The sequence below is a fragment of the Pleurodeles waltl genome, chromosome 10, assembly GCF_031143425.1.
Source record: "Pleurodeles waltl isolate 20211129_DDA chromosome 10, aPleWal1.hap1.20221129, whole genome shotgun sequence".
In the NCBI taxonomy this organism is placed as follows: domain Eukaryota; kingdom Metazoa; phylum Chordata; class Amphibia; order Caudata; family Salamandridae; genus Pleurodeles; species Pleurodeles waltl.
Window position 1 is genome coordinate 55,368,261 of NC_090449.1, and position 11,587 is coordinate 55,379,847.

Below are 11,587 nucleotides of genomic sequence, written 5' to 3' on the forward strand. Positions count from 1 at the left end.
GCATTCCAGTGGCATATGTATACTTACCATTTTGTCAGTGTTCTTTACAATAATTCTGGTGGGAAGCAAGAATATTAAATAAAGGCTGCTCTGCTCACAAACTGTTTTGTTCAACCTCGGTAACCCTGATAAAGTTGTACAAAGAAAGTGCCCGGTGGCAGTGCCTTGTTTTTGGACTTCCTTGTGGCTGCAATTATTTAATTGCTGAGTTTGCTGTTTTTTGTGAAAGGTGCTACATCAACATATGTCATGTCTTGTTGCTGTACACACCGGGCAGTAACCTCTTTTATGTTTATCAGCAGGGGGCACGGAGACAAGCACTTCAAAGCTTGCCGGCTTCCCGGATGCGTGTTCATGTTTCTAAAGATGGTCGTGTTTATTATCAACAATAAACAACTGCTGGCTGCAGCGGTGGTCACACAATTTTCATTTCCATCTCACCCTGTAAACTTTGCAGAAGAGTCACACTCTGTGACACATGACTGAACTCTACTGGTAGAGCAACACCTGTGGGATAACTCAATTGGTAATGCATCTGGTGCTGAAATATGCATTCAGCCTTTAGGACATAGCTTTGAATATGCTTTGAATATGGCAGGTCTAGCAAGAATTTCCACCCTTCTAGGTCAATACTACCAGGACCAGGGTTGCTATTTACAACAAACTCTGATAAAGCCAATAGTTCTCGCCCATGTGAGAGCTATTAGCTTTGTAAATGTTTTTTATTTTTATTTTAAAGATGGTGCCCATTGTGTTCCCAAACCTATATGGTCTCGCCAACATTAATTGCCAAAATCAATAGGTCCCAAAGGCGAGAGCTATTGGCTTTGTCAATGCTTGTTTTCTGCTGGAAACATCTCCTTTCCTGACTGAAATTTCAATGTATAGGAACTGGGTTTTAATTTAGCTCTTAAGAGCACCATCCTAAAGGAATTTGCCCTATGAGGACTTTAAAATAATCACAAGAGCAGCCCATGGGGACTTAACATCTATTTAAGTAAATTCTTCAATATCATTTTTTGGACCACACGATTATGGCCAGACTGTGGCTCTAGCCTGACAGTCTGTTAAATCTGTAAAAGGAATGGGGTGCAGGTGAGTCTGTGTGGGGGCACAGTGATGGCGAAGCTTAGATGGCCACGCTTTTCAAACTTGAGGGAAGGGCAACTGTACAGGAGGGAGAGGCACTTTAGCGAAGGGCCATCAAGGCATAAGCAGCCTTTGTAAAATCTTTGCAAGCTTCAAAGATTGCAAAGCCTGAACTTTGAAAAATCCTAAGTGGCAGTGAAAGCTCACAACTTTGCACACCCCTAACTAAAAATGCCGTTCTTCGCACAAACATCTATTGCAGATTTTTGGTTAGTACTAAGGCCCAGATTTATACTTTTTGACACTGAACTGCGCTAAAGCAGTTTATTGTCAAAACGTATACCGCCGGCTAGCACCATTCCAAGACGCCGGCCGGACGGCATATTTAGGCATTGGTGCAATCCAGCACAAAGGGTGGGCTAACCTCATGGAAAATGAAGTTAGCCGGGTGGCGGTATGGGAGTAGTGGGTTTAGCATTAAAAAATGAAGTTAGGCTGGTTAGAGTACAAAAAGATGACCCTAACCAGTCTAGTGTAATTTCTTGACACTAAACCTACCATACCACATTACTCGTGTCTTACAAAAGACAGGTGTCATGCCCACCACCCCAAAGGCCAGCACAGGGGACACGGGCCCCTGGGCATGGCCATTACACCCAGTGCCATGTATAGGAGCCCATTTCAGGGCCCTCTAAGGCACTTTAAAATAAATTCAAAAATACTTAACTCTACTTACCTATATTTACCTGGGATGGGGTCCCCCATCCTCCGCCATCCGTCTGGTGTGGGTGGGGGTGTCCCTGGGGAGAGTACCTGTGGGCTTATTACATGGTGTTCCACCATGGAAATAGGCCCACAGTCCCCTAATGCCTGCCCTGACCCTGACGTCAAATAATGGTGATAAGCTTATTTAGGACCGCCTCCCTCCTGTGCACCATTTTTGCACGGGAGGACAAATAAGGCGCATGGGCATTAGAGTCATTTTTGCCAAGGAACTCCTACCTTGCATCTCATTGACAAAAGATAGTTTTCCGCAGGCAAAAAATGACATTAACCCCAATATTTTGGCACTAGACATGTCTGGTGCCAAAATATAAAAATTGAGTTAAGTTTGTGCTGAGTTAGCGTCAAACCAATTGACATTAATTCAGTGCAAACAGAGTATAAATATGCCCCTAAATGCATATTGCAAGTCCAGATTGCACTTCCACCTGCTGGCCTGGCAGGGGTGTATTGATCCTTAGTGCAAGAAAGGAATTGCTGGACTTTATATTTTGAAGCAACGGTCTATATTTTGCAGGTGAAATAAAGGAACCAGGGACCATGAAATATATAATAAAGTGTAACTGTCAATCTTTGGAATATTTATAACAGTAACCGGAAAATACCCATCCTCCTGGGTCTTACAAACACTACATAACCATATCTCAGCCTCTTGTATTCATATTTAAAGGAGGAGACCAGCCTAACAAATCACTACTCACTGATGATGTCAGTGGCCATTGCAGGTGTCTTAACAAAAATATTAACCACATATCAATGTATTTGAGTGATGAATTTGCATAGAAAATGTAATAATCTAGAGAAATAATGCATGCATTGAAAATGTGCCCATGGAGAGTGGTTGCCATTGTTCACAAAGTATACTTATTAATGCTTGGTAAAAATGAAATATTGAGCTTATGTTTGAAAAATGTAGTAGTACATCATAGTTAGGGATATGTTTTATGTAGTAATCTTATTCAATAATGAAAAGCCTTAATTTAGAAGAAGTCTTGGCCTAGCTGCACAACCTCATATTAAGCTGTATTTCTTGAATATTAATACAATGTCTATGTGAACAGCTGAAATGTAATTTTCCTATCATGCTGACCTAATACATACATAACTGAAGTCTTTTTCATGAGAACTGCTTGCTAGATGATGCAGATCCTGCTTGTAGCAACATTGTAATGCGACATGTATTATACTGACTTTCCCAGGCACAGAGACAATGGACATACAGACCTGAATGAGCCGGATGGATGAGAACATTGCAAATGAACTAATCAAAAACATATAGACCATGAACTTGTAGAAACTGCTGATCTGAACTTATAATTTTATTGGATAAAGTAAAAACGTGCGATTCATCAACCAATAGGGAATTGGGGAGTAACTGTAGAGGATCTAACTTAACAAAACTGTACTGAGAGATGTCATCGCCACTTTCCCCATTTTCCTGACCAAAAGGTTATTGACTTATTGAGCGTCTTGAGACGTACTTAACTTTAATGCTTTGTAATTTTTCCTGAACTCAATGCTGAGACCTGTTGCCGTGCTGACTGACTGATGTCCTGATGACGAAGACTGTTACCGCTTGCTGATCCGCTTCGAGGATAGGTACTATGCCCAAATGGTGTTTGTCATGATTGCTTGATTTTCTTTCTAGGTACCAACCACGTTATTTTTGTAGAGCCATAGCTAGATGTTTTCTAAATTTGTATGTGTACATTCTTTTGCATGGAGCCCAACATGCTAATTCTAATCTGGGGTTAGATAAAATTTCACTAATAAGAATCAAGCTTCTGAAATAATGTTTGATGTTTTACTTTGATGAATCTAAATGTATGTAATAACATTTGAGCAACTGTTCCTATTGTTGATTTGCACCGTAACTTTACAATATGTAATAGTTCAAGTTTTGATTAGGCTGCGTTTCTTTCATAGACTCGGCCAGATTATATTCTTCCTATATGTTTATCATTTGATATTGAGATCAATTACGTGACCTTAGCATTGTTAATATAGAGTAATAAATATTCTAACTTTTACCTAAAGGTGTGGTTATTCATGACTGAAAAGTAATGGTGTGTGACAATTACTGATTCCTATTGATTATTGATTATTAATGTTACTGGTGGGATCATCCTAATTGCGAGTCAAAAGGTTCATCGACCTATATGTGTCCCCTTGTAAGTTTACTCACCAAGGTCAGGTGCGTCAACACATGCCATTCATTAAAAATATGCTTGGTGCAACAGCGCATTTCCCTTGCGTTGTCAAAGCTAAAAACTATATCAGTAAAAATGAAGTAATGTGGAAACTTACCAGCATTTGAATCACAATAAGAGCGCTGTAGGTGATTGAGAATACATCTGCAGGCATCTGCAGAGGAAAAGGCCCCCAGGACAAACACAACCGCCATTAGGGTGATCCACTTCCTGGTTTCCATGGTTTTTCTGAAGATCAGAAGATGTAGCTCAGCTGGGGCAGTTTTCTAATGAAAAGAAGATTTAGAGCTGCATTTCAGGTTTTTAGCAAAAGGTGATGTTAGGTATAACTGGGATGATGGGACAGATTCTGTTGTGGACAGTCAAAAAACAAACATTGGCAAAGTCTAAAGATCTGGAATTTCACACATTTCAATACTTCAAGTCTTTACTGGATTTCACTTCCCGCCAGAAGCATCAGCTTGAAGTCATCAGCAAGGCTGTTGCTCCTCAAGATGTTGCTGGTTGCCCCAGTTAAGTGAGGTGCTACTGCTTCAGAACTCTTCCACAAAATTGGAGTACTCAAAATAAAAAATTGCATTTACACTTTTATTTCTCTAATGAGTTGTGCTTGTTTTCTATGGGCTAAATAAAAATGCTAAAACTGGTTCACAGTGATGTGTCAATCCTGTAACTTTCATAAACTGTCTTGATTACAAAGGAGCATTGTGAAGCAACCCTTATATGTGCATTTGTACTAGCAGTCACTGGTAAATTTTAGTGCTTCAATTTTTTTTCTTTGTAGACTGTTGTTTGAAACAGAGATAAACATATGTGCCACCAAAACCCATAGTTGTTTATAGCAAACACAGTCTATGGCTGTACTGTAAGAACACAAGTGATGGAAAAAATGAAATATCATGTACTTAAGTAAACCAATAAATAAATAAATACATTTAACTAACAGCCTCTCAGTTCATATACATGTATATATTTTCACTATGAATATTTGGGAACACCTGATGCTGGCAAGACATACACAAACCTACAGTACTGCCACCTGTTACTAAATGTTCCTCTTGAGCCACCTGCACTACATCAAGTAATAGATTCACCTCTCTTGACTTAGATCCACCTACGTAGGAGCAGATCTACTATGATTTTGTGTCGGGTTCCATCACTTTTGTGGTGCAGTTCTGACACAGAATCATGTTTGGCATTTACTAAGCCTTGCAAAGCAATTTTGTGAACTCAGTAAATACAAAGTAAAGCAAGACAGCATAAAGTGCTGCCTTGCATTACTTTGCATCGGGTAGGCGTTACTTGGCTGGAGCCTGGTCGTTCCCGTGCATCCACCCATGTATTTTGATGCAAACCCAGATTTGCAAAGACGCCTTCCTGAGAGTGGTGTAACCAGGAGAAATATCTTTATTTCTCCTCGTAACTTCCTCTTTCTATGTGTGCTAAATGGTGCAGCGCGCACAGAAAGAGGAACATGCCTCTAAGGATTTTTTTTATTTCAGGAAAGGATCCCTTCCTGCACAAAAACAATCCTGCATGTAACACAGGCCCCCTTGCACCAGGGTGAAATGGTCTGCATTGGCTCTAGGCAGCTTCAAGTGTGCCAGCAGAGAAAGAGAGCTGAAGAGTGTCATATCTTAGTAGATATGGTGCTGTTCAGCTCTCCTATTCACTCAGTGCACTACAGCAACTTGCCTTATTGCACTGCGTTGCATGAATTCTAAGTAAATCTGCCCCTTAATCTTTCAAAAATAACATTACCTGAAGTTTCTAGATTTCCCTCTCAAGCAGACGCAATTTCTTGATTTGTCTCTGATTCTTTTTGGCTACTTTTGCTCTAGAGAAATACCGCATACATACATACATGTATGCCCTTCAGAGTTGAGGGGGTGGCTTCAATATAGGTCTGCATATAAATTGATGCTATTTTAATGATTTGAGCTTGTATTCTATAAAATAGATACATACGTCAAATCTGGTTTATGATGATGAGTCAATTTTGAAGCATTCAGTACATTTGTGGATTGATTTGGAAGAGGGTGATGACACCCTATTATACAAAGGTACTAGCAGCCACTGAAAAATAGAAGAGTCCTCAACATCTGAACCTTGTTGGACTACATTTTTTGGTTGGATGTTGCCATGTCCACAAGCAATATGCAGTTGATCAAAAAGAAGGCAGCCAATGCTCAATGGCTAAAGGGGGATGACCGTTTTTCATATACTGTGTACAGTAGTGGAAGGAAGCATAATTTGAGCAACACTTGTAAAGGTGTTAGAAATGGGGTCTTTGGTTAGCAGCCAGGTACCCCATGTCCAAGTAAGGACTCTCACTCTAGTCAGGGCAAAGGAGAAACACACATGGTTAACCCCTACTCACCTCCTTGGTAGCTTTCATGAGTGGAAAGGCTTAGCCCAGAGACTGTGTAAAGTATTTGTACCAACACACACAGTAATACAGTGAAACTCTACAAAATGGACACCACACAGGTTTAGAAAAATAGCCAATATTTATCCAAACAAAACAATAATAATCCAACACAAGCAAAGTTATGAATTTTCAAAGACTAAATACAAAAACAGCTCTGAGAAACACAAATGCTTCGATAAGGTGATATCACAGCATCGTAACGGAGTTGTTCCCAACAAACGAACGCCAATGGTGCAGGTCACGGAGTCACACGACCCCCACGTACAGTACCTTGTGTAAATGCGGAAACAAGTTGCAGCACAGAGTCGGGGATCACGTCGTCACTGGATCCGGGGTGGCATTGGTTCTGGTGCTGCGGGCGAAGGAGTGGAAGGGTCACAAAGATGCGTCGGGTCCTTGCTGTAGAGAGGTGGAGATGAGGCGGCATCGATGTGAAACGTTGGATCCACGCACTTCCAGCAGAATCGATGTCTGGCGGTCACAATGTGGTGCAGCGACTTCCACGGACTCGTGGACTTCAGCAGGCTGCAGCGGTGTCGGGCCAGCAGGGTCTTCACACTCCAGAGAGGACCATGGCTTTGTTTGCAGACAGCATCATGGGATTCAGCAGCGGTGTCAGTCCGGAGTCGTCCAAAGTCGGTTTACTTGGGTTTTCTTGATTTTACCACCATCTTTTTCTTTCAAGGGCCCAGGGAGTGGATCAGGCACCACTTGGCAGGAGTCTCAGCAGAGGGTCCATGTGCTGGCAGAGGAAGTCTTTGATGGCCCTGAGACCCCAGAACAGGGGGCAAGCTCAGTCCAAGCCCTTGGAGATTCTTCTTATGCAGGAATATACCATAAATTCCAGTCTTTGTCCCCTTTCACTGCCAGACACAGCAACTGCAGGACAGCCCAACAAAGCACAGTCACAAGCAGGGCAGCACTCCTCCTCAGCTCTTCAGCTCTCCTCCTTGGCAGAGGTTCCTCTTGGTTCCAGAAGCAAATCATGATGAAATCTAAAGTCTGGGGTTGTGGGTCCACTACTTATACCCCTTTCTGCCTTTGAAGTCGCCCAACTTCAAAGAAAAGTCTCTATTGTTTATAGGATCCAGCCTTGCCCAGGCCAGGCCTCAGACACACACCAGGGGTTTGGAGACTGCATTGTGTGAGGGCAGGCACAGCCCATTCAAGTGTAAGTGACTACTCCTCCCTCGACTCTAGCCCAGATGGCTCATCAGGATATGGAGGCTACACGCCAGCTCCCTTTGTGTCACTGTCTAGAGGAGATTCACAAACAGCCCAACTGTCAGTCTGACCCAGACAGGGAATCCACAAACAGGCAGAGTCACAGAATGGTTAAAGCAAGAAAATGCCTATTTTCTAAAAGTGGGATTTTCAAACTAACAATCTAAAAAACAACTTCACTAAGCAATGTATTTTTAAATTGGGAGTTCCGAGACCCAAAAATGTCATATCTATATCTGCTGTCAAAGAGAAACTTCACTTTAAGAATATTTAAATGCAGCCCCCATGTTAACCTATGAGAGAGAGAGAGAGAGAGAGAGAGAGATAGGCCTTGCAACACTGAAAACCAAATTTGGCAGTATTTCACTGTTAGGACATGTAAAACACATCCATACCTGTCCCACCTTTAGCATACACTGCACACTGCCCATGGGGCTACCAAGGGCATACTTTAGGGGTGCCTTACATGTATAAAAAGGAACGTTTTGGGCCTGGCAAGTGGGTACACGTGCCAGGTCGAATTGTCAGTTTAAAACTGCACACATAGATACTGCAGTGGTAGGTCTGAGCCATGCTTACAAGGCTACTTATGCGGGTGGCACAACCAGTGCTGCAGGCCCACCAGTAGCATTTGATTTACAGGCCCTGGGCACTTCTAGTGCACTTTACTCAGGACTTACTATTCCAAATATGCCAATTATGGAAAAGACAATCACACACACATACAATATAACATTTGGAGCACTTGCACTTTACCACTGGTCAGCAGTGGTAAAGTCCCCAGAGTAACAAAAATCAGCACACAGCAACAACCTAGGATGCAGAGGAAACAAGTTAGGGGAGACCACGCCAAGGATGCCCAGTCTAACAAAAGCCCAATGTATAAAGAAGGTTCTTTAAAACCAATCACTGTATGTATTTTTTTTTTAAACTGTCTTTAGACCACAACTAAACATTGAGAGCCTGACTTCTATGTAGGTGTGGTTTAGATATGTGCTCCTATTGGTTTCTCACTTTAATTGGTATGGAGATTTAATTGAAGTGTCCAGGTTCTCACAAGCTTTTGAAGTCCAAGACACAGGTGCACCTTGTGGACAGCTGTTTAGTGACACAATAGACTGCCCTGAATGAAGTACAACTCCAAGGATGGCGTGTAAATCTGAGAAGAAAGAGAGGCGGCTATGCATAGGAAATCCCTAAATGATAGCGTTTGTGACTCTACATTTGCAAGGGATACTTTGGATGTTTCAAATGCATGGATGAGTTTTCACCCCAGCAGAGTCCAATTCAAGTAATGGGTTATGTGTGCAGGATGAAGGCAGACCAGCAGGTGCAGATGCTCTGCTCACATTACTAGACTACAGTCATAACAAGGCAGTTGGCAAGCCCAGTGCTCTGTTATCCATTGGCTGCTGTAGTCAATTTGGACACAGTGACAGTGGACTGCTGATATCAGGAAGCCCAGCCCCATACATAAATTACTAATGATAGCAGCCACCTGACATTTATGGACCTGAAGGGGCCTGTCAATGTTCAGATTAAAGTACTGCCTCAAAGATGTGGCGGACGCAGATTGCGGAGCATCCATCGCACAGGTGGGTGAAACCGCACCTAATACATCCCCATTCCGCTTCAGCAGTCTAACCCCCCCCACCGGCCTCCTGCAGTTCAACGTGGAATGTAAGCCATAGACAGGTATGTCCTATTTTCACATCTTATAACCATTTGGTCCCCTGGGCCACTGCTTACTAATACGGATTGCCGAGGGAAAAGGGGGCCCATGGGGTGCCCTTCCCAACCACCTCCTTTGATCAGCCAGTCACCTGAATTCTGAATTAATAGTCATCGCAAGTCAATGAAACATACCCTACTGAATCGCATTACAGTGATGGATTCCCATTCGTAAAAGCAGTGATTCTGTGAATCACAGGGTTTGCATCCGCGGTATAATTCTGTACATCTGGCCCATTGTTTTGTAAATGCAAATAACAAACTCCTGAATTTTACTCGTGGAGCCCATGGAATCGGGTTCTTTGAAGTACAGTCTCCTTCGAACACTGCAACTGATACCCATTCTGAGGAATGGACATCCTTAAGATGTCATTAGACCATGCCAAGTACTTCTGGCAGGTAAGGGCGGTACCATAAGGGGGGGTGTTCGAAAACCCGAAGACTCTCATTATTGGGCTGGTATTAATGCAAGTCAAGAAGCATGCGTTGAACTAAGAGAGGGCTCTATTTAACAATTGGTTTATGATTAAGCTAAAGAACCAAAAAGCACATTAGCCAAAGAACGTATGCATTACATTACAGAAAGACCCCTAGAACATGGCTCAACAAAGATGTTTTTTAGTGTTTAAAAGTCTCTATTTCTATGACCATGGTAGCGTTTATGCACTCAATGTTCACTACATTGCCCACTACCCTTGAGATTGCTGCTAGTTTGTGCGTATAATTCACGTTTACAGGTGCAAAGCCCTTTGTTATTCACGACCGGGGTGATTCTAGGAAATTATTCGTCAGGAAAGCTCAGAATTGCAGATAGCATTGTAAAACATATTTACAGACCTCCCTTACCTGTGGATTCACGCTCAGTTCCTGGACCTGCAACAGCGTTTGTGTCCTTCCTAGACTTCTTTAGAATTGAAAGGCTGCTCGTGTCCTTTTATAGGACACACAGTGATGAGCAGGTAGGTTAAATGTCTTTCAAAGGTGAGGTTTCCTGGATGTACCAGGAAGGAAAAAGTACAGGGAAGAGAAAAACGTGGTACTCCACCCTTGTGACACATCACCAAGGTAAAGTATGAAACGGGCAAGAACAACAGCAGTGTGGAAAAGGGTGGTTAGCATTTTCGTATAAAGAGATACACGTCATAGGATGACAAAGACAAAAAAAGTTAAGAAAAATCAAAATGATGAAGGAAACTAAGTTAGTTTAAATGGAACATGCATGGGAAGATTATGTTTGAAAGACCACGAAATTAAAATGGAGAAAATAAGACCGAAAAAAGTGCAAGCAAATGAGATATATTGTTTAAATGCAAGTCTGGGCGAATATGTATTGTGGATAGAGGTGAGTAAAAGTCAGTAAAATCCTTCACATGGGGTCTTTGTGTAATGTAATGTTGCTATTCTTCCTAATAAATACACCTACAAAAGATCAAGAATTACCAGATAAACGTGCTTGAGTGTTTGGTGGGGATCCTTTAGCTATAGTTGTTGTAACGTGCTATGATAAATCCATAAGACCTCCGAAGGGAACTGGACAATTGTGCACGTTTCCGGTGTGCAATTAGCATGCTACACACTTTTTATAGATCTACAACAACTACAAAGATTTAGAGCCCAATTTCAAGCGTTTGTAATATGATATTAGATTACTTTCTGGAGGACCAGTCTAATCCACTATTGTCTTGATTACCTCCAGTGGAATTACCTCTGAAAAAATCACCGCTGTCATCTTTCAGTATCTTGAGGGCAATTCTACCCACAGATGGGAGATTTCTCAGATGCTTTTGTAATCTCCTGTAGTGTATAGAAGATTAGATCTACATTGTGTAATCTCATGCACTTGGCATACAAGTTGAGCAGCAAACAAAATGTGTCACAATCTCTTACTCATCTAACTCACATAACACCTTCATCTTGATTGATTGTATGTCATGTTCGATTTCCAGGCCCTATGTGCGTTAAAACATACACATTCATTCACATCCTGAAAATAAAACTTATTCCCGGTTTAGAAAGCACTTCAGATAAATATAATTAAAAAAGATTTTTGTAAGAGTTTCAGTGAGACACCCAAAATAGGTAGATCTGGAATTAAACTACTTAACTATCAATCAATCAA

The 11,587-nt window shown here is 41.7% G+C and overlaps 1 protein-coding gene across 3 annotated transcripts in view; it reads right to left on the reverse strand.

Moving 5' to 3' along the window:
* LOC138261024 (metalloproteinase inhibitor 1-like) overlaps positions 1 to 10,445 on the reverse strand; it is a 31,250-nt gene extending 20,805 nt beyond the window's left edge. Inside the window, exons 1-2 of one of the 3 annotated variants that reach the window (XM_069209632.1) lie at positions 10,315 to 10,445; positions 4,180 to 4,348 (exon numbers count right to left, since the gene is read on the reverse strand). In XM_069209632.1, the coding sequence (XP_069065733.1) occupies positions 4,180 to 4,303 (124 nt within the window). In that variant the 5' untranslated portion in view covers positions 4,304 to 4,348; positions 10,315 to 10,445. Of the gene's footprint in view, positions 1 to 4,179; positions 4,349 to 10,305 lie in introns of all 3 variants that reach the window. The other 2 variants (XM_069209634.1, XM_069209633.1) reach the window with 2 other exon arrangements.
* Between the last annotated feature and the right edge of the window lie 1,142 nt (positions 10,446 to 11,587).